Raw genomic sequence first — 25113 nt, forward strand, 5'->3', positions numbered from 1 at the left:
AAGCAGGGAATCAATGAGTACGCTAACAAACATCTCTATCCCACTGTACTGGAAAGGAAGTCCCGCAAGAGCATTAACATCACGCTGCTCTAATCCCCCACGCTTCTGGGATCGTTACGTTGATGACACGCTTGTCATCGTGAAGAAGTCTGAGGTAGAGAAATTTACAGAACATCTTAACTCAATTCATCCATCCATCAAATTCAACATAGTATAGATGCGAAGAAAACAACAAACTCGCTATGTTGGACGTCTTAATAACTCATGATACCGCAGGTTCCATCAAAGTTTATCGCAAGCCCACTCATACTAACCAATAATATTAATTGAACTTGCTTCACATCACCCCCTACAACATAACCTTTTTACATAAACGTACTTTTTTAGTGGACAGGGCTTACTATATCACCCCGAAGGACGCCGCCAATAAGCAAGAGATCCATACAATTCGCAAATCGCTTTCAATCTGCATCTGTCTACCAGAAATGGAATTGGGCCACTGCCAACAACCGAACAACAGTAACAAACGCAGCAGTCGGAACCCGGAGTCGGAACAGGAACACACTACACAGGTCAACACACAGTATTGTAGCAGCGTCACTCTACCCTCCCTTATGTGCAAGGTATAACAGAGAAGCTTCAATGTCTTCTAAGATCACACAACACGGCATCGCGGCTCATATCAAACCTCAGAATACGCTCTGACCCCACGACAAGTTGGACAAAGCAGGGGCTATTTATGGCACCAAGTGTGCGTCCTGTCGGCGAAAGTGCAAGACCTTTAAAGAATAGACTTCTTATGCACGAACGCCTTCTTCTCCTGCTGGAGAGGAGCGCGGCACGCAATCAAAGAACAGCAACAAATTGATTGAGACAATGTTCCCAAGCTGGACAGAGAGAACAACAGAAGAGGAGTCGTGGGGGTCCCGGGGGGGGGGGGGCACTCCAACTTTGGAGATGACGCGTATGTAGGGCTGTTAAGACCCCCTTTTCAGCATCGCTGTCACCCAAAGACCCCATATTTTTTACGAACACATGCTCGCGCCGCGCTCTGTCACCCGAAGACCCCCTATTTTTCCATTTGATCTGTCACCTAAAGACCCTTACAAGTTCAATTTGAACAGCAACTTTCATTTATCACTGATTTTGTTACTTATTTTGAAAAAATAAAGAAATTTGAAGCCATTTAGAACTAGAAATTCGATTTTCAAGGTTTTTGTGGCGGTGTTTTGGTTCTCACCCAAAGATTCCATTTAAAAAAAAGGTCATGTTCTCACCCAATGACCCCATATTTTTTACATTTTGCTCTCACCGAATGCCAAAAATCATGCTCTCACCCAATGACCCCATATTTTTTACATGTTGCTCTCACCGAATGCCCCTTAGTGCGAAAGCGCCAGCCCTACACCTATATCCATTTCAAATTGAAGTGCCCCCGGGGTGGGAGTCAGAGATCAAAATACATGCCGTACCAACAGTGACTAAGATTGACATGAACAGAGACCAGGGACTACACTTTCTACCCGTCACTTCCGGGCGTTACTTACAACAAGCTCATCAAATCAAGTGACAACTAGTTGCTTCATATTATTGCAAAATTGTCCCTGGCGATTGCATTGATTCATACCAGGGATTAATCAGTTCAAAGTGCGGACATTGCTTCACTCGCAAACTACCAGAAGGCGTCATAGGTTTGTATTAAACCTCGAATAAGAGGAAGCACATAGCTAAATTCCAGTCAAATCGTACATACCTGGGTGATGACGTTCAAATACAGATTAGAAGACAAAAGATTTGAATTAAACATACCAATATTATTAAACAATAATAATATTGCCAGCTTGTTCAACCGCGAAAAAGAGTTTTCCACCAGAAGGCGTCACATAGGTTTGCGTCTAAGAGGAAGTACATAGTTAAATTCCAGTCAAATCGTACATACCTGGGTGATGAGGTTCAAATACAGATTACAAAAAGATATTATTAAACAACAATAATATTGTTGGCTGCCAGTGCGCAAGCTTGATGAACCCCCGGGGGGGGGGGCACTCACATTTCCCAGCTAAACGGGTATGTGCCGCGGCGACGACCCCCTTTTTCAGAGCCGCTAGCCGTTCCTTAGACCCTCTGAATTCATTGATTGCCCGCTCTGAAGCCCCGAAAATTTTCTAGCCGTTCCATAGACCCTCAGATCATCGATTTCCGCTCTCATTGGCATCTTGACAGGCGTGTTTTTTGTCCTACTATTTCAAGCCCAAAAGCTACTTTTGCGAGCCCAAAAAAACGTCAAAGGAAATTTTCCATAAATTTCTTCCCCATTGAAACACATAGTATTAGGAATAAGGTGAACTTTGGGCGGGATTTTGGGCTCCTTTAGTAGTGGCAACACTGGTTTGTTGTTATAAACAGCACTGCACTGCCATGATGCCGACCCGGGATGCCGACCTGGGGATGCCGATGCCTTCAGCTGATGAACATTTTGCTAGAAATAAATGATTTTGAGATCTCTTTTGGAATAAAATTGCCAAATATGAGGAGAAGTACCTCAAATAATTGTGTAATCCTTGCAGCTGGCCATAACAGTGAATTAAAAGGTAATTTACGATCTACTGGTCCAGTGGAATGGTGTCAAATTCTGCACACTTCACTCAATCATCTCATGCAGTTCAATGTAGTCAAAATGTTTTTCTTTTCGGCACTGAAAAAAAAAATTCTTGTGGGTTTGTTTTTATGGGGGGCTTTTATGTAATGCTGCTAGCTCCTGCTATAATTATCAGTAGGCTAATAGCATAGATTGTAGGTCTGCAGGGTCTAGTAATTTTGATTCGAATGCTGTTTTGTTTTGCTGAGATTTTCATCGTAATAGGCCAAACCAGACCTATTTTGCATTAAATTTAATGGTTTTCCTGATTTAATAATTTAATGCACAATTCAAAGTGAAATCGATTCTTTCAAAAATCTGTGGCAAAAACGCAACAAAATTGAACCCTGGTTTGGCCTGCATGGTTTAGTTGCCGAGATTTTTCAGATTTTGGCGGCTGATCAGTTCCCAAGACCCCCCTTTATGGCCGGTAAAATAGTTCTCAAGACCCCCCTTTTTGACCGGCCGATCAGTTCCCTAGACCCCCCTTTTTGACCTGCCGATCAGTTCCTTAGCCCTCAAGTTCGAAACTGGCGGTGGCACACCCTTACCAAAAAAAAAGTTGAGTGCCCCCCCCCCCGGGGATGAACCGTGCAACTCTATAGTAAATAATACGGTAGAATCAATCACGGAAACAGACTCGAAAGAAAACTCACCTAACAGATCGTGATATATGTAAGTAAATTTCGGTTTGACTTTAATCATGTTAATGTAGTTGTTCGAACTGTCATGACGTTTCTGTGTTTTTCTGCCAATTTCATAAAGTGTTATCATATTAGCCGTAAATTACCTGACTTCCGAAGATAGCTAATTACGATCGATTTATCGGCTGTTATCACGTTTTACTGATATTGTTTGGAATACCGTAAAGGTTAGTGATTGTGATTAACTTGGACCTTAAAGGGAGTCTCCGGCAATCTTAACATTATGCCATTGTATGGTAGAAAAATTATTATCAAGCATGAATCACATGGTTTTATTTAAAACAAACTCACATTAACCATAAAAACGAATAAAAACAGTCGACTCTCAACACGCGATATTCAAAATTCCCGCGCCGAAATTGTCTAAGTGCAATGACGTAATAGTTATTTGTGTTTAATTGTCGCCAGCCTTCGTTGTATTACTGGGACGTCATTGCATTCGGCAATTTCGGCGCCCGGGAATTTGGAGTATCGCGTGTTGAGAGACGGATGTTTTTATTCGGTTTTATGGTAACTATGAGTTTGTTTTAAATAAAACCACGGGATTCGTGCTTGATAATTATTTTTCTTACATAAGGCATAATGTTGTGATTGCCGGAGACTCCCTTTAAGGTTAGTAACTATTTTAAACTGGTGCGATTTGGTAGCATCTTGTAAATGGCTGTGAGCTTTAGTAAAAATTGCATTAACCATTTCATAGCGAGCGTGTAGAAGAATTCAAATATCATAGATATCAGTACTTTTGCAGGTCCTGTTGTTCTTGAGAAATGTTGTAAAAAGGACTGAAACAACAACACTTTTGTAAAACGTACTTAACTCATTAACAACAATAAATCAAGTTTTAAAAGTATATAATTTGTAGAATGAACTTTTGCCAAACATGAAAGGGGCAGCCCCCGTGGGAAGGTGGCCGCCCCGATATTAAAGATTTTAAAGATTTTTTTTGTTTCTGACCAAATTAACATTATTTTTTGCAATTTTAACCTAAAAAGGGCCAATGGCTGGAGTTAAGACCGTCCACTAAATCCAAAAAAGGAGGGAGGGGAAACATAAATTAGAGGGAGAAAACTCAGGTTAAATTACGTTTGCCTGCAATAATTTGGACAATTATCATTATAGAGGTCCATTGCAAGTGCAAACACAAGTTGCATCAAAGGTGCGAGCAAATTTGGACTGGTAAAAATCCAAAACTTGTTTCTTAAATGAAGCAACAGAATTTGTGGATCTGATAATACTAGGGAGCTGGTTCCAAATGAGCACCATAAGCTGAAAAAAAGCCCATCTAGTGGCACTCAGTTTTCGAAAGCTGATTTACCAGCATCAAAGGATCAGAGGAAGATCTGGTGGTGGGACGGTCTTTGTTAATACCATTAAAAACTACATAATCATCTACATTGATGTCATATAATCCCAGATTGCACTTGCAAAATATATTGAGATCGACTATATATTTGGCAAAATCGCTGATGAATTTGCTCCAGAAATTCTTCAGGTGCAGGAATGATTACAAAATGGATTTTTTGACCCAAAATGTTCGAACAACCATAATTTTTACACAAAATATTATTTTTATCATATAAAAAGAAATCTAATGTTACTCATCTAATGTTATTCATCTTGTGCCGGTACATCCATTTTTAAAGGGATTTTTATTTGATGTCTTTTCAGATTTACTGGATTGTTGAGCTTGCAATATAGGCCTATATATAAACAGTAGAAGAGGACCATGGGGGACAGCCACTGTTGTAAGAAGTGTCTGAAATATTTTTTCATCATAATTAACGTCATCCTGGCAGTAAGTCTACAGTCCATGCCAGAGGATGATTTAAGGAAGCCCCATCATGCACTGTAAACGTGTTATCACTAGAGTTTCAACTGCCACTTTACTTTTCAAATCCCATTGAACTCTGTGCAAAAGATGTTGTTTTAGAATTGCCCGTGTGTCATTATTACTTGGTCGATTTCAGATTTAAAGTGATGTATGCATGACGGATAATTCACACCTTCTGTAGATAACATAAAATGTGAAATCGACCAACTTTTTGAAGGTGTTTTTATTGTAAATATATCTGTCCAAATTCAAATTTAACCATGCACGTGTGTATGCAGTGGGCGGGCATTGGTGTCATGTTCACTCACACAGCTGTGCTAACCGCAAGACTTGCTGGGAAGTGCTTAAATCATCCTCTGAGTCCATGCATGGTCAAATCACATATCCTGGATCTGTGATCAAATGTATTGTGTCAATTACATTGGTCGGCCCTATTTATATTTAAACAAAAATATTATGCCAAGTCATATAACAATGAACATTATTCTATAATGCAGACATATCAAATTTTAATGACAGAACATTAGAGGAAAACTTTTCAGGGAAATCGCTAAAAATTTTGAAGGAAAAATGGCAGACTTGTGATAAACTCCTTGATTTTTGTGTTCTAATGTTTGCTTTCTCTTCTCCACTTATGTGGTTGTGGCCACATGTAACAAATAAAAAAGAATGGTTCACCAACAACACATAAACCAATAACCGTGCGTATCGTTTTCACCCACTATAAACCCGAAATATTAAATTGCTCGTGTTGTTTTCACCAGTTATGTGGTCTTGGCCTAATTGTCGTAGGATGTCTAATCCACTTTGGCCTTGCAAACTGGATCCCAATCCAAGAGTTAGCCGCAGTATTCAATCAGAATGAATTCATCAGAAGTACTGTGTACATGTTCATTGGCGCTGGTGCTGTCGCATTCCTGATCGCAATATGTGGCTGCTTGGGTGTCGTCTTGGAGATTACGTGGCTTCTGGCATTGGTAAGTTATTTGTTTTTGTTCTATCGCATTGTCTGTTGTAATTGGTTGAAGGACAGCTGAGATCACTGAGTTAATACACTAAGAATAAATATGCCAATTAGAAACTGTCTGCATTTTATGAACTGAATTATATTTTTCATTTTTATAAAATGTTTTTGGTGAGGAGTATAATTAATTTACTATTCATCCATTCACTATCCAAAATCACAACACCTACAAATCTGTATAATGAGACCTTCCAAAATAGTGGTACCCAACTTCTACCGGATTATTTTTTAAGTGTTGAGAAAAACCTTCCAATTTCAATAGAATTTCTGGTAAACTCTCACTCAATACTTTGGAAACACAAAAATCCCGTTAGGTCTCAGCGAATGTTAACACTTTTCTTTCATGACTTTCTTTGAAAGTGGATATTTTTTCAAATAAGTAACAAAAACTGGGTGTCTAAGTTAATTGGACAGACAATAACTCAGATTCTACATGTATGTTGTGATCCTTTCCATAGTATTTCTAGAATGTCCTTGTATTCCTTTTGTTCAGCTCGCTGCCCGAGACCGTTATCTTGAGCTATTGTGTTGATAATGGTCTCTGGGCAGCTAGCCACCTCCATTAGCTTTAGATATACGTCTAGCCCTTTTCTATTCACAGATTATCCATTGTATTTCTTTTGTTTAAGGTTCGCTGCCCCAACCATTACCTAGAGCAATGGAGGTGGCTAGCTGCCCAGAGACCATTATCAACACAATAGCTCAAGATAACGGTCTCGGGCTGCGAGCTAAACAAAAGGAATACCATGGTCATTCTAGAAACACTATGGAAAGGATCACAACATACATGTAGAATCTGAGTTCGTTTCTGTTCTCAGGTAGACTTACAAAACAAACGCATTTACAGCTCAATTTAAATGCAAATGTTATGTGGCAAGAGAAAATTATAGAGGGCTACTGCAGTCCGTATAACATTAACAGTAATATTTTATATAACACCACTGGTGCTCAATTAATAAACATAATTAAATTTATGCAAATTAAAATAACGAGGTAATACTCATAAATGAAAAGTAATCGTTTCGTTGAATGTATACTCAGTACATGTATAAACTTGCCATTAGTTTCTAGAAGGGAATCTGTCTTTATCCTTGCCCAACCCAAAAACGCTCAACGGTCCATGCTAATTAGCTACTAGGCAAGAACCCCCGGGATACTACCCGACCAGGGGAGCTTCGCAACTAAAAAGTGACATGCGGGACTCGTTACAAGTCAAGAGGCTGGGGTGCAAAGCCTTACTGTGACCATAGATGAACTCCTGGATGGGGCAGCATTAATTAGCATGAGGCCGCATTGATATGTAAATAGCGTATTGTTATTTAAATTTGCGCCCAGACGTATTGAGGGCGACAGTCGTGTTATCCAGACGGAGAATGGCTGCATATGCCGGGCATGTCAATTTGCTGAGTGGAGGCTGATAATCACCTTTCTGTATAGGTAATAAGCTAGTATATTTCGTGTACCAGTTGGTTATAACAAAAAATTAGTATCATATTAAATATATTAAATGTAGGCCCCCCTATAAACTTTGAAATTTACATGAATTTGAACAGCAGAGCTTCGAAATCTAGCTAAAGTCAGGTGATGTGAAATTCTGTTGCGTGACCCCCTCTGCGTGGTAGAATTATATTCATCAAACATTGCATTTAACAGATATCATGGGCAGCCAACCACGATTTATCAGCATTTAAAATATATGTTAATTAACAAAGATAAATAAGGCCAAGTAAAAAATAAAACATGTTTCACGTCCGGGTTTTCGAAAAAAAAAGGAGGAGGAGGGGCTTTTTATTTTCTATTTTTATCGCAAAATTGGTGTAAATACCCATACTTAGAGATGTTTTAGCGTATGCCTGGCAAAAGAAGGAGGCCCTTTTTTATTTGTTGTTCTGAGAGTTACACCCCCTCCAATGATCACAAAACCTTCCTAAAATGTTTCTTGTATCTTAACAAGGCTATAGAAAGCATTCCAACTTCCTAGACATATTTTTTGAAAAGTTATAACTGAATTTCAAAAATAAAAATATATTTGAGGAAACCTCAAAAAAGGAAGCAGGAGGGGACGTGAAACATGTTTATTTTTTTATTTTGCCTAATAAAGAGTACAAATGGCAATTAACTAGTAAACAATCCTGAAATCTTAAAATGTTGCCACGTGATTTCCCGACCACATGATATGTCAACATATGACCACTATTCAGATTTACCGTAAATATTTGGAGTATTGTTGCCTTTGTTGTACGGCTTGCACATACACTGTGCATTTCTTTACCTCCGTATAAAATCAATAATTCATGCTGGGAGCCAAGTAACATTCTGTCTGCTCAGTGCATATTGGTATTTTATTTTACTTGAGAGCATAATAGAAATACATAAGACGAATAGAGAGCATGTTTTAGGCGAGTTACAATATGGGCGAGTTAGGTAAAGGCGAGTTAAAAAGGCGAGTTACCCCCCACAGAGTCAGGCTATTTTTAGATATTCCCATGGGTAACACTATGAAGTCCCAGTGGCGAGTTACAGTAACAACTATGAAGTCCCGGTGGCGAGTTACAGCAACACTATGAAGTCCCAGTGGCGAGTTACAGTAACACTATGAAGTCCCGGTGGCGAGTTACAGCAACACTATGAAGTCCCAGTGGCGAGTTACAGTAACACTATGACGAAGTCCCAACAGTGAATTTAAAATGTCACAGTGTATTAAGTACTGTTTTTTTTTTTAAAGCTGCTAGTCCAAAATCAGCAAAATCAGTTTCCATTTATCATATATATTTCTCTCGGGCTTGCAATGATATAGAGGCAGTGCTACTCTCGCCTGTGCATAGGCTGCCCTCTTCTTCTAGTATAAATAAAATCCGAAAAAGTTATACAAATAAAAGTCTATTAAAACTTTTTTAAACACTTTTTTTAAAAAAACACAACACAAAGGGGCACAACACATAATCAGTTAATTGATTGATTACTCAACTATTTTATGTACCATGAAAAATATAAACAAAATGTGATAAGCAAGCAACCACTAATATAAAAGAAACCTAATCATATCTCACTACTCTTGAAATAAAAAATCATATAAATAGATTTTCATCAACATCAGTGGCGGTCACTGTGCATTCTACTGATACTGAAATCCTTTTGTTTTTACCATCAAAAACTAGTTAGGACATACTGCACACACAGAAAAAAAAAAATCAAATTGTATGTGCCAAAGTCAAAACACATAATGCCTAGGCAAATTTGTACAGTATTAATGGTATTTGTAATAACTATTGATTGCAGTATTTAAAATCAAGGCTGATATCTATTTATATGATAAAGTATAATATGGAACGGACATGAGTCAAAGAATACATTAATGGTATCAATTTTTTTAAATAATCATTTTTTGAATTTTGACCAAAACTGCATTTTTGGTTCAAAATCTTGGACTTTTCGGAAATTCACAACTCGCCACGTGGACTTTCTGGAAATTCGCAACTCGCCACATGGACTTTCCGGAAATTCACAACTCGCCACATGGACTTTCCGGAAATTCACAACTCGCCGCTTGGACTTTCCGGAAATTCACAACTCGCCGCGTGGACTTTCTGGAAATTCACAACTCGCCGTGTGGACTTTCCGGAAAACACTGCAGGGGGTAACTCGCCATTTTAACTCGCCACGTGGACTTTCCGGAAAACACTGCAGGGGGTAACTCGCCATTTTAACTCGCCACGTGGACTTTCCGGAAAACACTGCAGGGGGTAACTCGCCATTTTAACTCGCCTTTTTCTAACTCGCCCATTTTTTAACTCGCCAATAACCTGTTCTCAGACGAATAGGGCGCCATGATGGAAGGTCAGGTCGGGTATCAAAGGTTATTATAACTTAAATACTACTTGTATTTCACACCTTGCCTCTGTCACATATTTCCTTCATATTATTGACAGCAAGTCCTAATTTTGACTTTGCTATTGCAAAATGTCATTTCATATTAAATTAGTAGACTTTCTTTGAAAAAACATATCACTGGTGCCTGATGGGAATACCCGTCCGCCATTTCATTAAACTGGATCGTTTTCGCCTGGCTTGTGCCCAGATGTATTGGGGGCGCGCTATACTCTCATTGAACAGGCAAAACTAACAACGTTGTTGTTTGCCAAACTCAATTAACATGATCCAAGGGGTCGAACATTAATTATTCATAACGAGCTATAACGGATCGATAACTGGCCTCACTTTCTAGCTAGTAAACCAGCTGAATTGTTCATAGATTTTGCGTTGCTAATAGAACAACCGTGAATTTAGTGTCACCCCCTTGCTGTGACCTACCCATAATGGGGAGCACCATTGGTCACTACGTTACTTGGTGTTTCAAATATCTGGTTAATCACATTTTTCTAAGATATAAATTTCATGGTGTTGAAACCGTAGAACAAACGTTGACAACTGTTTGCATTATTCATTAATCATTTGAATAACAATGGTCACGCGGGGTGAATACACTCCAGCGGATTAATAACCTACCAAACCACTTCAAATACAGATGTAAATTAAGGGCTGGGGTATGAACGTTTGGACAGTATTTATTTTGGGACATTAGAGCACATCAGACATATCGAATTGCATTCTGAATACGAAGAATGTCATTCTGATATCAAATAATTTTGATTTTTGAAATTCGCAATTTGATACACATTTTATGGCAAATCATTAAAATTGATATTTTGATATTTAACAGTACTTGAAGTAAACTTTATAAATCTGATGATTTATACTTAAAGTGTATGTAGGTGGAATGAAAAGCCGACGATCAATTGAAAATTTTGACCTTTCGTATTGAAGATATGGATTTTTTTTTCAAAAACACCAAAAAAAAATTAGGTCTTTTTGGTAAAAAATCCATATCTTCAATATGAAAGGTCAAAATTTTCAATTGACCGTCGGCTTTTCCTCCCTGCTGCATACACTTTAAGAATATATCATTAGATTTATATAATTTACTTCGAGGACTGTTATATATCAAAATTTGAAAAATATCAAATTTTTATAATTTGTCATAAAATTTGTATTATATTGTGATTTAAAAAGAAAGAAAATTATTTGATATCAGAAAGACATGCTTCGTATTCAGAATGCAATTCGATAGGTCTGAGGTGCTCTCATGTCCCACAAAAAATACTGTCGAAACGCAATAAACGCTCATTTTGGATCCCTTAAGATCAATAACTATTATTGATTTGATAATGCTGGCGTCTGAGGTGTTAGTGTTTTTAATTCAAGAAAGTAAAGTTTGGCATTAAACTTATTTTTAAACCCGGGGGGCACTGGTCATTGACAAGGGGGTATCATGCGTGGCCAAAAATCACGTAAAAGGGTCTTTTTTCACGATCAGGCACTGTACGTACGTATCGTGAATAGGGTGTCAAAAACATGGAAATTAGAGAAAAGGGTATCTTTTTCACAACAGATTTACGTATTTAGGGTCCGTCCAGACTCCAGTCCTTCATAAGTTTCATGTCCTTCATGTTTATCCCTAGACTTGACTGTGTAGTTCTCTGTTTAGTCTCTTCTTTAAGTCCATAAAGATTGCCGACTTCGTCCAGCTGGCCCTGTTAATATTTTTCCATTAACCCATTCAATGCTACACAACTCTACAACATTCAATGGTGATGTACACATGCAGTACATGTACAATGTACATGCACAGCACGTGTATACTCTGATTTTAAGAGTTTCAATTCTCCTTTATAAAGTCCAAAGTTTCTCATATTTCATTTAAAAATATTTTTACTATTATTTGAATTTTCTATCTTGTATTATGGATAAAAATAAAGATTTTCAAGCTAATTTTCATGTTGTATACAATTATTTAACCACAAATATCTACGGTAGAGGATTGATTGACTTGACCTGTTATCCACAAAATAAATAAATAAAAACGTGCATGTTATTATCGTCAAAAGCATCATATTTTTGTCAGAATTTTGTCACAATAAGTGATCTTGATTTTATTTAAAAAACAAATTTTAAACTTTTGAATAAATTGTGAAAACATCAAATGAATATTAAAGATGGATATGGTGCAGAATTAAAATACGTTTTTGGATTGGTAACAAATTCGGCAGTCATACACGAATCCTGCAAGTCTTGGCTGAACTGATTGAGCACCATGCATCTCAGTTGCTATTTACCGACTTATTTTCATCCTAATACTTTATTCAACTTATGAAATAATACCACTATCATTCATCCGATTCCTTCCAGAAGTAGGCCTTAATTGTTGTCATTTTAAGCTTTTAAAATAAATTATTAATATTATGCACTTTTCATCTTTTCGCAATTAAAAGCCTAGGTCATAAAAAAAATCTGACCACTATTTTATGATTTTTGTCTCACTTTGAAACATGATTTGTAGGTCTATAATAATATTTGGAGGATGGAGAATAAATTGTCGAAACTTTAATAAGGTGTAAAAAATGAAAACATTTCTTGACTTCTTTTAACTCACAGCCACTTTTCTTCATTGTTGTTTTTTCTTAGTTAGAGTTTAGTAAATGTTCTTTTCATTTAATTCCTCTTAGGCTCTCTGATACTATAAATCAGCTTAAAATAATGTAACGTTTATTTTATAATTTTAAAATAGCTCTATATTCTGCCCTGAGTTACTATTATAAACTAGAAATCAATGAAAATGGAGCTTCAAGTAATAATCAAGGCCTATTACTTGCTTAGGCCTGTCGAAATATTACTATACCAAATAAATAAAATAAATAAATAAGTTTTACTTGCTATTAAAAACGCCAATACTTGTTTAGGGTAGGATATTTGTATCACTTGTTATACTTGTTTAGGGATGTATTTTCAGTCAAGCAACATATCTTGTTTAGGGTGCTTTTTGAAACAACGTTTCCATGTATAGTAACGATGATACCCCTTGTCAATGACCATGGCCCCCAGTCGTTTTTTAAACAATTATATATGACATATTTTGTGCAAAATCAATTTAATTTTGCTCGTGTATATTGTAAGAATAAACGGTTCAAAAATAGACTATTATCAGAAATAATGGGCGTTCTTGTTCATGCAAAAGCCGACTCAAAAATGTTAAAAGTTGGTTTGAGGTTTCGACCCATATCGGGGCACAGTGTCTTCGACGCCAATATCTTCATGGCAGGAATCGCCATGGTAGGTTAAATCCACAGCCACGATTACCCATTTGTCTTCAAACCTTTAAAGCTCTTTTGGAAACTAATAATTAGTCGAGGGACATAACTAAGGCTACTCACAATAGCCGGGTAATCGATCTTGGTTGTGCGTGATTAACTTCAAGGTCTTATACCCCATTGAGGTCAATGGTCATCGACTTTTTTATTTTCTTTTCTTCATTGTTGTTTTTTCTTAGTGAGTTTAGCAGCTTTACATTTAATTCACGCTGCACTCTGATCCATAACAGGACCAACGCAATATAAAATGGTCAAATTTTGAGTTCAAAGCGCACGGCCAATTTTCAAAGCGCATTCTAGCGAAAATATCATATCTGTTCAAAACGTATTTCCAAGTTTAGGTGAGACCAAATCTGGTTTACTTGAGAAAAAATCATCAGACGGCAGATATTCATCATTTTCTAACCCGGTATCAGAAGATTTTCGTCTGATATCAAAAACAATTATATAGCAATTTTGATGCAAACAATTTATCGATCCCGTATATGTAAGATATTCATTTTAGATCCCTTCTGCACCAAATAATTATTAGCCAGGCGGTGTCGGTGTGCGGGGTCTCAACCTCAAACCAACTAACATCTCACCAGTCATGAACAACACGCCCATTATTTCTGATAATGGCCTGTTTCTCACCCTTTTAATATCTACTACATAATTATATTTGTCTCAGCATAGCGCCACGCCACCATGAGCTTTTACATGTAGTCTTGGTTCAGACTCTATGCGGCTATGAGACTTCAGTCTGGAATACAGTCACACAGTATTATATAATACCAGGGACTGTGTATGAACACCTAATTAGTCACACATCAATAAAGTCAACATTTACTCAAAAGGATGAAGTGTCCTTTTTGGAAGATTGTCAACATCTCATAATGTCCTTTTTGTAGGTCAAGATTGCCATCATGAACATCTCATACCTATTAGGGGCTGTTGGTGTAGCAAAGTGAGCAGGGTATTATAATAGTTATTGTGCTAATTATAACATGGTCCAATTTCCTATTTGCCTTTCAAACCACTGAATTTTATTTACCATGAGTAGGCCTAATTACTCTGCTCTTTGTGGTAATGCTATATGTTATCAGCAATGTATTATCATAACTTTATATGAAACAGAGTGTAAGGAAATGGGGGGAGGGGAGAAATTGTCACAAATGGGCTAAAAAGTAAAAAGTACAACTAATTTATCCAAAATGGGCTAACAAATAAAAAGTACAACAAGTAGGTGCATACAAATCTTAAATATCAGGTCAGCCAGCATACCACAGGGGGCCAAGAGGGAAGTGAATAAAATTGTGTTCATCTGCTCAGTGATGTAGCCGGGACTTTTGCAGGGGGCAGCAAGGTACATTTCAAGGTGGGGAGAGGGGGCAAGCTTGGACGACAATGGTAAAAAATGGGCTAAAAGGTACAACAAAATTGTCCAAAATGGGCTAAAAAGTACTGTAAATGCATTGAAATCTTAAATATCAGGGCAGCCAGCATCAAACAGGGGCAAGACTTCTCACGGTGGATATGATATGGTGGCAAGAAGACGGTTCACGATCTACAGCCTGTCTCAAAAAAAATTGTGCAAGTGAAAAGCGCCCTCTCTGGCAATTAGAAAATACCGTTGTGAAATAATGCTTAAACCAACGTCAGGGATGTAGTCTTAGCTCTCGAATGCCGTTTGTTCTGTTCAATTTGCTTGTTTAAATCTCGAGATATGTTTAGTTAAAGACGAAAGGGTAAAATCACAATTGTGCCACTTTTAACAGTAACAGTAACAGTAAATGTAACAGTGATAGCATCAAGTTTATCAAGAGTTCCTTCGTGAAATCAAAAGAATGCATCAATTACACAATACAAAATATTTTTGACTGTTTTTACTGTTTTATCATGCTCTTTTTCCACTTAAAACAGATTAAAAGATAAATAAATATTTCACATTCTGCTGTAAAAATGGATTTCACATTCTGCTGTTCTGCATGTGCATGACAATGATTTTATCATGGTAAATACTGTTCTCTAGACATGTTAAAAGACAAACAAATATTGCGCACTTATACATGTTATAGGTTTAAATGAACGCGTATTACTTGTTGGGAGAGATATTAGACAAAATAATGCACGCGTGCTGATAATGATGCGTCTAATGCATGCGCCCCGAAAGGGGGAGTGCATTAGACGCATCAACATCAGCTATACTTGATTTACATGTACAGCTCTCTTCCCTAGTAAAAGTGGCACTATTGTGATTTTACCCTTTCGTTGTTAAATAAACATTTCTCGAAATTGAAATAAGCAAATTGAACAGAACAAACGGCATTTGAGAGCTAAGACTACGCCCGTGACGTTGATGTAAGCATTTCGTCACAACGGTATTTTCTAATTGCCAAAGAGGGCGCTTTTCACTTGCACAATTTTTTTTGAGACAGGCTGTAATTGCAATTTCAAGCCATTGATTTATATGGAAAGGATACTAAATATTATATTTCTAAATGATGATCTCCTCTTATACCATTAATTACATTAAATAAAACATTTACATGTACACAAAATATACAAAATATACAAAATTTACAAACCGCGAAAGACTCTGACCGCGAAAGACGGTGATCGCTAGTTCGAATAAAAAGAAACAAACGCCACTATCATATAAATAGTACCCTGTTTACTTTTTAAAGCAAAATGAAAATAGATAATCTAATGTGCCTAGTTCGATTACTACCCAGTAAACACAAATATATTACAGAACACGTTAAATGTCGGGTTAAAGGGTATGTGGGGTCAATAGGGTATAAAAGGTTTTAACATTCAAAAACATTTTGTTCAAAACTTGTTGGAAAACATTCTAACACAATAGACTTAAGTACATAAAATGTTTGCCTAACGATATTTTACTATAACATTTTGAATTTTGGTTTAAAATGTTGTTGTATTATTTTTTCAGTATAAGACGTTTAAAAAAAAGAGTTTTCATGATTTTTATATAAACCGATATTGATATGTCATCAAACTGTTTAAACTAAAACCAAAAACATAATGCATTATTATGTTTTTAAAACATTTTGGTGTTTGCTGAATATTATCCATAAGCAAAACACTTTGACAGTTGTTTAATGCAACGAAATAGCAATGGCGAAAAATGACGTTGCACGAACTGCTGTCACCCGTCCCAAACAGACAATTCTGCCGCATTATGTCGTAAGACGTCACGATCTTGCCTAAAACGCCTCTTCGCAAGCTGATTTCTGGACGGCATTTTCCACACACAAATGAACAGGCAATCTTCCCGTTCGAATTCGCGCCAAAATAAATCTAAATTTAGTCACTTCTTCTTGTCTATACTAGGTCAAATTGTAACCCCCAAAATGGATTATATTACATGTCGGACTCTACTTGTTCTATTTGGATACTTTGATTTGCTTCATAACACGACAAACAATTTACTACATTTTATAATGCGTTTTTTTGTCATTTTGGAACGTCATTTTTTGCTACCAACCGCAAAATAATCGCCTTACGGTAATTCCACGATTGACCAATTCACAATAGATTTCACCCTCTAGAGGGCATACTAACCGATTTTCGACTAATGTAGCTTGCCGTTGGCGTTCCCGTATCACGTTTCACGTAAATTTCGCAATCTCTCTAGTGTCTCACGCCAACCCGGCACGCCAAGCAATTCCAAAAAAGTTGACAGCCCTGATGAATAAAACATCAACAATATTCATGTGGCCAGTTGCCCATATCTATATTTAGCAATGGAGTTTAAACCAGTACATGTTAGAGTACATGTATCGAATACCATTAATGATTGAGATGTGATTCTGTTGGTCGGCATAAATGACGTCACTTGCAATAGATCGCTTTTCTTACCATTGCACTCAATGGGGGAAATCGCAAAACACGCCATAGAATAAATACCTGTTTGATGAAACAATTCCACAAAGGTTCGATTTCTTATCAAATTTAAATAGTTATGAACATGATCAAAGACAAGGCAAATTGGTATTTTCTGTGCTGAAGAACTAAAAGGCCCTGTACAAACCAATAGGGATTTCGCGAGGGTGTCCCCTTTGACAGACGTGAGAAGTGGGTAAGTGCAATAGATGGAACAACTCACAATCCCGACCGAGAGAATGGTCGATGTTGATGTTATGGGAATGTATGGGTCGTGGCCTATTATGTTTATGTGTTTATGTATTGGAGATATTTGTACTTTAAATTGAAGTGGGGTGTGAGTTTTCACTTTCCTATTGGCATGATTGGACGAGGTGTGTATGTTTGGCAAAAGTTGGGGGAAAAAACCATTAACCGTAGTGTTTATGGATTATTTACAGCCATAATTATGATTTGACACTAAAATGCTCCATATCCTAAAAATACAACGAATTGTAGTATTTTATTGAAGAGATTCATCAGGATTGTCTATATAAATTATTACTAGAGTTCTCTTAGCAAATCCAGGTACTCACATTTAGTAGTGACGTTTCGCAACCTTACCATTACTGGCTGGTTGCTTCTTCTTGACTGAGCTGTATCCAGTACTAGCACTTGCTGTCTTAGCTGTAGTGTTGCCAGTTGATTTTTCCTGGATAAGCTGGTTGTATGCATGACTGAGAAAATAAGCTGCGCCCCCTCATTGTTCATAGCTTGCTCGTTGCGCCTCCTGATCCAGATTGATTCTCTTATCCATCTTGGAAACTTATCACTTTCCCGATGAAGAATTTTGGCCCCTCCCAGTCTATGATGTGATTGTGTTCTGCAACGTGATCTGAAATGGCATGTTCTGAAACCGATGATAACCGGACGGCTCTGGTGCATGTCCTTTGACTGATTTTATCTGCTTCTTTCTGATGTTCTTTCATTATAGTTCCAAACTGTCTTCCTGTTTCCCCAACATATGTGTGGGTGCAGTTGCGACATGGAATTTCATACACACATCCTGATGTTTCACTTATGTCCCTTTTATCTTTAGGGTGAACTAACATGTTCCTCAATGTGGTGTGTGGCTTAAAGGCCCATTCAGTGATTTGCTCATCCGGACGATCGTAAAATCATCAAAATTCAGATTTTGGTACCTTTGTAATTGGCATAGATGTGCTAACATAGCCTGCTAGTGGTTCGGTCGAAAGCCGTGTATTTTAGACAAAATAAAGCATTTGCATGATTCTGGACTTTTGATACTGACAGTACAAAAGTCCGACTCGAGATCGAAAGAAGCTCACTCTCCACGTACCAACACGCGTTGCGTATTGTTTCTACTACTTATTACATCAGTAGCTACTATTTTAAACAAAATACAAAATTTTAACTGTTTTTCATATTTGAATTGACCGTTAGTTTGCCTCGGTGACCTTTAATTGCTTATTTTGTTTTCTACTACAAAAATTAAGCGTCTGTTTTAAATCAATTTAGACTCTACTTCCCCCGTGTTAGAAACACTGGACTAGGAAGTTTTTCCAGTCGATTGGTGGCGCACTGTACGAAAATCTCGAGTCGATCTGAGTTGAAGTAGAAAACCTTTCTAAAACTTCTGTTTTTGACTAATTTGTCGATGTATTCAGGGAAAAGTGGTTTAATGAAATTCTGTAGACTTAATCTTTATTTCTAAGCAACTCTGACAAATTTCCATTTTTTTTAATGTTCCTGTGAAATCACTGAAAGGGCCTTTAACTGCTGCAGAGACACCGTGTTTCTTAAAAATCCGCTGGACTTTCTCTGAGATACCCTGCACGTATGGAATGACTACCATACCCCGAGATTTTGTATCGTCCGAGTTCTTCTTTGGTTTCGATTTAACGGTTTTGTTGGTGCGCTGCTGTTTGACTCTCTCAAAAGACCAGTCTGGATATCCACATTTGCTGAGTGCCTGCTTGATGTGCTCCTCCTCTTTCGCTCTATCTTCTTGCTCGGTAACAATACGATCTGCTCTGTCTAATAGGGTTCTGATGACCCCTAGCTTATGATGAAGTGGGTGATGGGATTGAAAATTGAGGTATTGATTGGTGTGTGTTTTCTTCTTGTACACCAACAGTTTGACCGATCCATCGGCTTTTCTTATGATAAGAGTGGGAATAAAAAAGGGAATCTTTCCCTCCTCCTCTGTTTCATAAGTGAACTTGATATTCCCTGTTCTATCTACCTGATTTAGATGGTCAGTCAGCTTGTCGGCACTTCCTTTACGAATAATCTCCAAAATGTCATCTACATATCCTTTCCAAAGGGAAGGCTGGCATTCAATGGGAGCGGTGGCAATGGCAGATTGTTCCAGAAATTCCATGAAGAAATTGGCCACTATTGGAGACACGGGGCTTCCCATCGCTGCTCCAAAAAGTTGTTGGTATATTTGTCCTTTGAAAGTAAAATATGTCGTTGTTAAAATGAATTTCAGGAGTTCCATGATGTCATCTACGCTAAGAAGTGTCCGCTTTTTTAAAGTCTTGTCCTCTGCAAGTCGATCTCTGATAACTTCAAGTGCTTTGTCTATGGGTGTATATTTTGTAAATAAGGAAACTACGTCATGCGAGATGAACATGTCGTCTTCCTCAATCATGACTTCTGACAGATCTTCGGCCAGCTGAGCAGAATTGTTCAAATAGTGTTCAGTGTTTCCTATCAGTGGTCCTAAAATATCTGCTAATGATCTTGATGTAGCATACCCTATAGAACCTGTATAGTCTACAATGGGTCTTAAGGGGGGTTCTTGGCTTGTGCATTTTTGGGGTACAATACATCCGAGGAATACTTTCAGAAGTCGGATATAAGTACTGATAGTCTGTCTGCGTGATCTTGTTTTCTTGTTAAAGTCTGGTGAGGATACGCACAAGTTCAGACTTGTATTTAGCATACAACCAGCTTATCCAGGAAAAATCAACTGGCAACACTACAGCTAAGACAGCAAATGCTAGTACTGGATACAGCTCAGTCAAGAAGAAGCAACCAGCCAGTAAGGTTGCGAAACGTCACTACTAATTGTGAGTACCTGGATTTGCTAAGAGAACTCTGGTAATAATTGTGGTATTTTGTTTTGGTCCATTCCAGTATCTCATGTTCTTGGTCATCATCATCGCTGTACAACTCGCTGCTGGCATCTTAGCCGCTATCTACAGCAATGAAATCACATCATTCTTGGATAAGGAAGGCAAAGACTTTTTGGAAATGGACTACGGCAACAAGACAGCAGCCGCAGATGAGGCATCAAAGCTTGCTACTAAAGGATGGGATGTCATCCAACAAACGGTAATGTGGTAGAGATGCTCGCTCTAACCAAATTATAGGCTATTCCAGTTGAAATACATACACCCTCTATGGAAGACATAACCTTAATCTGCCAAACTGGGAGTGCGAATATCAAATGGAGACACCCATTTTAGATAACCCCATTTGAAACTCACACTCCCTGTGTGGAAGATTAGAGTCATGTCTTCCATTGGGGGTGTATGTATTTCAACTGGAATAGCCTAATATTTCATTTATAACATTATAAAACACGATCAAGGGAAATGGGTCGGATGTCGCTAATATTGATTTTGAGATATTGGCAAAGAAAGTGTTAAAATTCTTTTGTTTTCAGCGATTGATAAACTGACGTAACTTCACAAAGAAAAGTCGTATCAACATGGGGTTTTCAGTTTCTGAAAGCTCTAGATGTCCTCTTTAGAAACCTGTGTAAAACTCATTTTTGTGACTCTCGCCACAACTGAGCCGGATGTCGCCAGTGCCACTATTGAGATATGCTCCATCGAACTTAACAATAAACAATAGGAAAGAAAGGATTTATTGACTGTTTTATTGATTTTTCACTACTTAAATGTCAAGTACTATAGACATGATATACATCATTTTAAAGCTAATTTCAAGCAGAATATTTTGGTTGAATATCTCAAAAATGATGATTGGCGACATCCGGGCTCAGTTGACCAGGGCCGACATGTGACTCATTCCCTTGATAAATGTCACAATATGTAGAGAATAGGAAACACAATGCATAAATTACGTACAGTCTACATTTAAATAATTATTTTCAAATGATGTTCTTTGTTTCTTTTACAGTTGGAATGTTGTGGTGTAGATGGACAAGGAGATTATGCTAATAATCCTAACGTGCAGGGAAATTATCCTGATTCCTGCCGTAGGCCTAGAGAACAAGTAGAAGACCCTGACACAGGCATGATAGTTTTTGTACCAGGAAATAATGCATACCCTAATGTAAGTAGACAATAAGAGCCAACACGGTCTCATTCCCAACGATACAGTTCAACAATCCCATTATACATGATATCGTTATGAATTCGGCAGACGGCCGAATCCGGATTCGGCTTTTGGTAAATTCATTTTACACATGCATTACATTTGAATTAGAGAACAAGGGATCAATGCTATAAATAATAGAGGGCAGCATATCAATTTTTTACCGGAGATCAGATGATAACAGCATTATAAGTAATCAAAAGAGGGCGGCATGCAGGGTTAGCTGACGGTGCATCGCAGTACGGTTAACGACAGTAACTGTTAAAAAATCGATATGCTGCCCTCTATAGGTATAGCATTGATCCCTTGTTCTCTAATTCAAAAATAAGGCACGCGTAACATGAATTTACCAAAAGCCGAATCCGGATTCGGCCGTCTGTCGCATTCATAACGAATTATATTCAACAGTATTTTGAGCTTTGTCCTCAATATGTGGAGTACCCAGCAGTGAAGGAAGGGAGCAGGCGCGTCGCAAGCGAGGCAACCATGGAAAGAGTGGAGAGGAGAGAGGCGAGGACAGGAGAAGAGAAAAAAAAATCAAATCAAAGCTAATCAAATCTCTTTCTACAAAATGATGGTGATGAATGATGATAGTAGAGGGAGGGCTGATGAAATCATGAAAACATTGCCCCAGACTGTCCTTACGGCGGTCACCTCTTGTTTAACACAATATCGGTCGGTACTCGGTACCATGACGGGTTCCTAGACATCTAGATTCTAGAATTGGCCTAAACCCAACAGCTTCGTGAGACGCTCCGTTCGCTTCACTCACTCCACTCACTCCGCTTTCCGTAGCTTTGGCCGCCCCATTTTTTGTCACCTTGCTTCGCGCCTGGAAAGGAGCCTGCCCTGATTCCTGATTATCCTGATAAGACCTTGATAGAGGCATAGACCATTTAATAGTCAATGATAGAGGAAGGATGGTTTGTGCACTGAATGGCGATCATGGTGATGCATGCATTCCTGAAGTGTACTAATTTTATGATGAAAACTGTCTCATTCCCAAGGACATAGTTCTATTTCAACAATTATAACTCAAAAATCAACTTCAAGTTGTGTAGTATGAGTTTTTGTATCGAATTCATTCGAAGGTTGGTCATTTTGTAAATGTATAAACATTGGGGTAAGGTTCGGAGTCTTGAGGAGTTATGCTGTTAGAGATCCTATGTTTATTTTATGGAATTTAAACACTATAGGAACTTCGGATTCCAAATAACGCTATGGGAAATACACCACATTGGATTGTCACAATGGAGACCTAAATTTGGCGTTTTTGGTATTCGAAGGTTAAAGGAGTATTTCGTGATCCTATCATCCTCTTTTTATGACATTTATCAATAGATATCCACGAAAAAAGCTTATTCCCAAAATTTCAGTTCATTCCGATTTTGCGTTTGCGAGTTATGCATGATTATGTGTAAAAACCTATAGCTGTGTAGACAATAGCTGCGTAGACAATATTGTTATTTCACTCCGTTGATTTCAATTCGATTCAAATTATTTCTACACCGGAAAATTGATTTCAATTCGATTCAATCCACCTTGCTTTAGAATTAATTCAATTCGATTCCAATTCAATTTTTATTTTCAAAATCATTTCAATTCCAATCCAATGCAGTGAAATTAACAGCAAATCTATTTCAATTCAATTCTAAGCATTCATTTCAATTCCAATTCAATTCCAATACAGTTGCAGTTTGTGTTAATTGACCAAAGTCACACTGCAAAAGTGTGTCTAGAGATTGAATTCTTTTTTGTCCTCGATTTGTAAACACACGTAACATCTAAACACAAATGTCAAACTTCAAAACATCAAGTGTTTAATATCTTAACACAAGGCATCAAATTACTAAAAATGTTGACAAATTGAGGACAAGATTGTATCTAGAATGGTGTTTAATATCTAGACACTGTTTTTGTAGTGCATGTTTTGAATTTTACTACCAATTTTATAACACTGGATTTGAGTCAGCAACACAAAGTCAAAATCAAGTACATGTATATACATTACTTTTTTTATTTTTTTTCACAAAAAGCATTTCAACAGACGATACTTTATTGTTATGTTAACTCACTTTTCACATTCAAACAATGCGAATGATCCTTGACCTCTGGGTCCTATTTTATGAAACTTTGGAACTTCTTAGTTCTTAGGTGAATCACTTCCTAAATATCCTAATATTTGTCTTAACTTTTTGTCCACCATGCACATTATTTTCTAAACTTAAGATGTGCGTTCAAAGATGTCAAAAATCAAGGTTTTGATACTATTAGATAGCCCTACTTGTCTCCTGCTCCTCCTAAGATTTTACATCCAAAATCCATGTACTTTTGAAAAAGTGCGAAAAAAGCTGTCAAAGATATAAGCATTTTCTTTAATGGTTTCTCACAATTTGATTCAAAATTTCACAATTTGTTCAAATGTACAATGACTTTTGAGCATAAAAATTAGGAGCTTGAGCAAATTTGGGGTTTTATGATTGGTGCCAAAAGTTTGAGATCTTTGGCAATGGGGGGATCTCATACTCACATTATCGATCATATCAAGCAATTTAAAGCATTGGAAATGATAAGAATCAATTTACATCATATTAGAAGATATTAGTGTCTTTATGAACATAGAACCTATTATTTTTCCACATGACAAGAGAGACAGTAGATATTCTTTTAAAGAAAGATTAAGAAGAACTGCAAAAAATTCTCAAAAAAGTTTAACTATACCTGTGTATGAGAAATGATATCATATTTTTTATATACTTTTAATTTTCTTCAATGTGTATTTTATGCTATCATTTTTAAATGAAAGCTTTACAGAATACTTGGTTGCAATATGTTTTGTAACAATTTATGTTTATGTTTTGTACCAGTTTATGGTGACCACTGTTTCTTTTTATTTATCATGTTTAGGGAAAACAGTTTGTTTAAATGGAGCAGAACTTGACGTTCTATGTGATCTATTGATGCTAAATTTTTGTGTCTCTTGTGTGAATAGACCTGGAAGTGTATCAGAATTCAGAACGGGGAATGGCACTTTTTACATGTGGAATGATCTGGAATCACAGACATCTGCTTGTGAATTGAAATGCTGAATTGAAATCAAAGCTGAATTTCATTTCAATTCCACTTCATTCTTCGTCACTCAACATGATTTCAATTCCAATCCAATTCAATTCTTCATTGCTCACGATGATTTCAATTAAAATCCAATTCAATTCATGCCCAAGCCCACTCATTTCGATTCCAATTCAATTCCAATGCATTGAAATGAAAATCGCCTAAAATTCATTTCAATTCAATTCGATTTCAATGCATTGAATTAACATTAGTAGACAATAGCTGTGTAGACTGCTCCAGACAATGTGTTGTAATTTCGTTTTGGTATACCAGAACGAAATTCAAATTTGATGATATCTTTGCTAAACGAAAGAATCTGCAAGAACCTATATAAACATTATATAGCCAGAGGCTTCCAG

At 37.2% G+C, this 25113-nt stretch overlaps 1 protein-coding gene across 1 annotated transcript in view; it reads left to right on the top strand.

Annotated features, from left to right (window-relative positions):
• Positions 1–3221: 3221 nt before the first annotated feature.
• Positions 3222–25113, top strand: part of LOC140167532 (CD82 antigen-like) — a 22479-nt gene continuing 587 nt past the window's right edge. Inside the window, exons 1-5 of the mRNA XM_072190837.1 lie at positions 3222–3313; positions 5011–5137; positions 5938–6150; positions 20432–20629; positions 21443–21598. Coding sequence (XP_072046938.1) covers positions 5069–5137; positions 5938–6150; positions 20432–20629; positions 21443–21598 — 636 coding nt within the window. The 5' untranslated portion in view covers positions 3222–3313; positions 5011–5068. The remainder of the gene's footprint in view (positions 3314–5010; positions 5138–5937; positions 6151–20431; positions 20630–21442; positions 21599–25113) is intronic.

This window comes from Amphiura filiformis, chromosome 13 (assembly GCF_039555335.1).
Source record: "Amphiura filiformis chromosome 13, Afil_fr2py, whole genome shotgun sequence".
Classification (NCBI taxonomy): Eukaryota; Metazoa; Echinodermata; class Ophiuroidea; order Amphilepidida; family Amphiuridae; genus Amphiura; species Amphiura filiformis.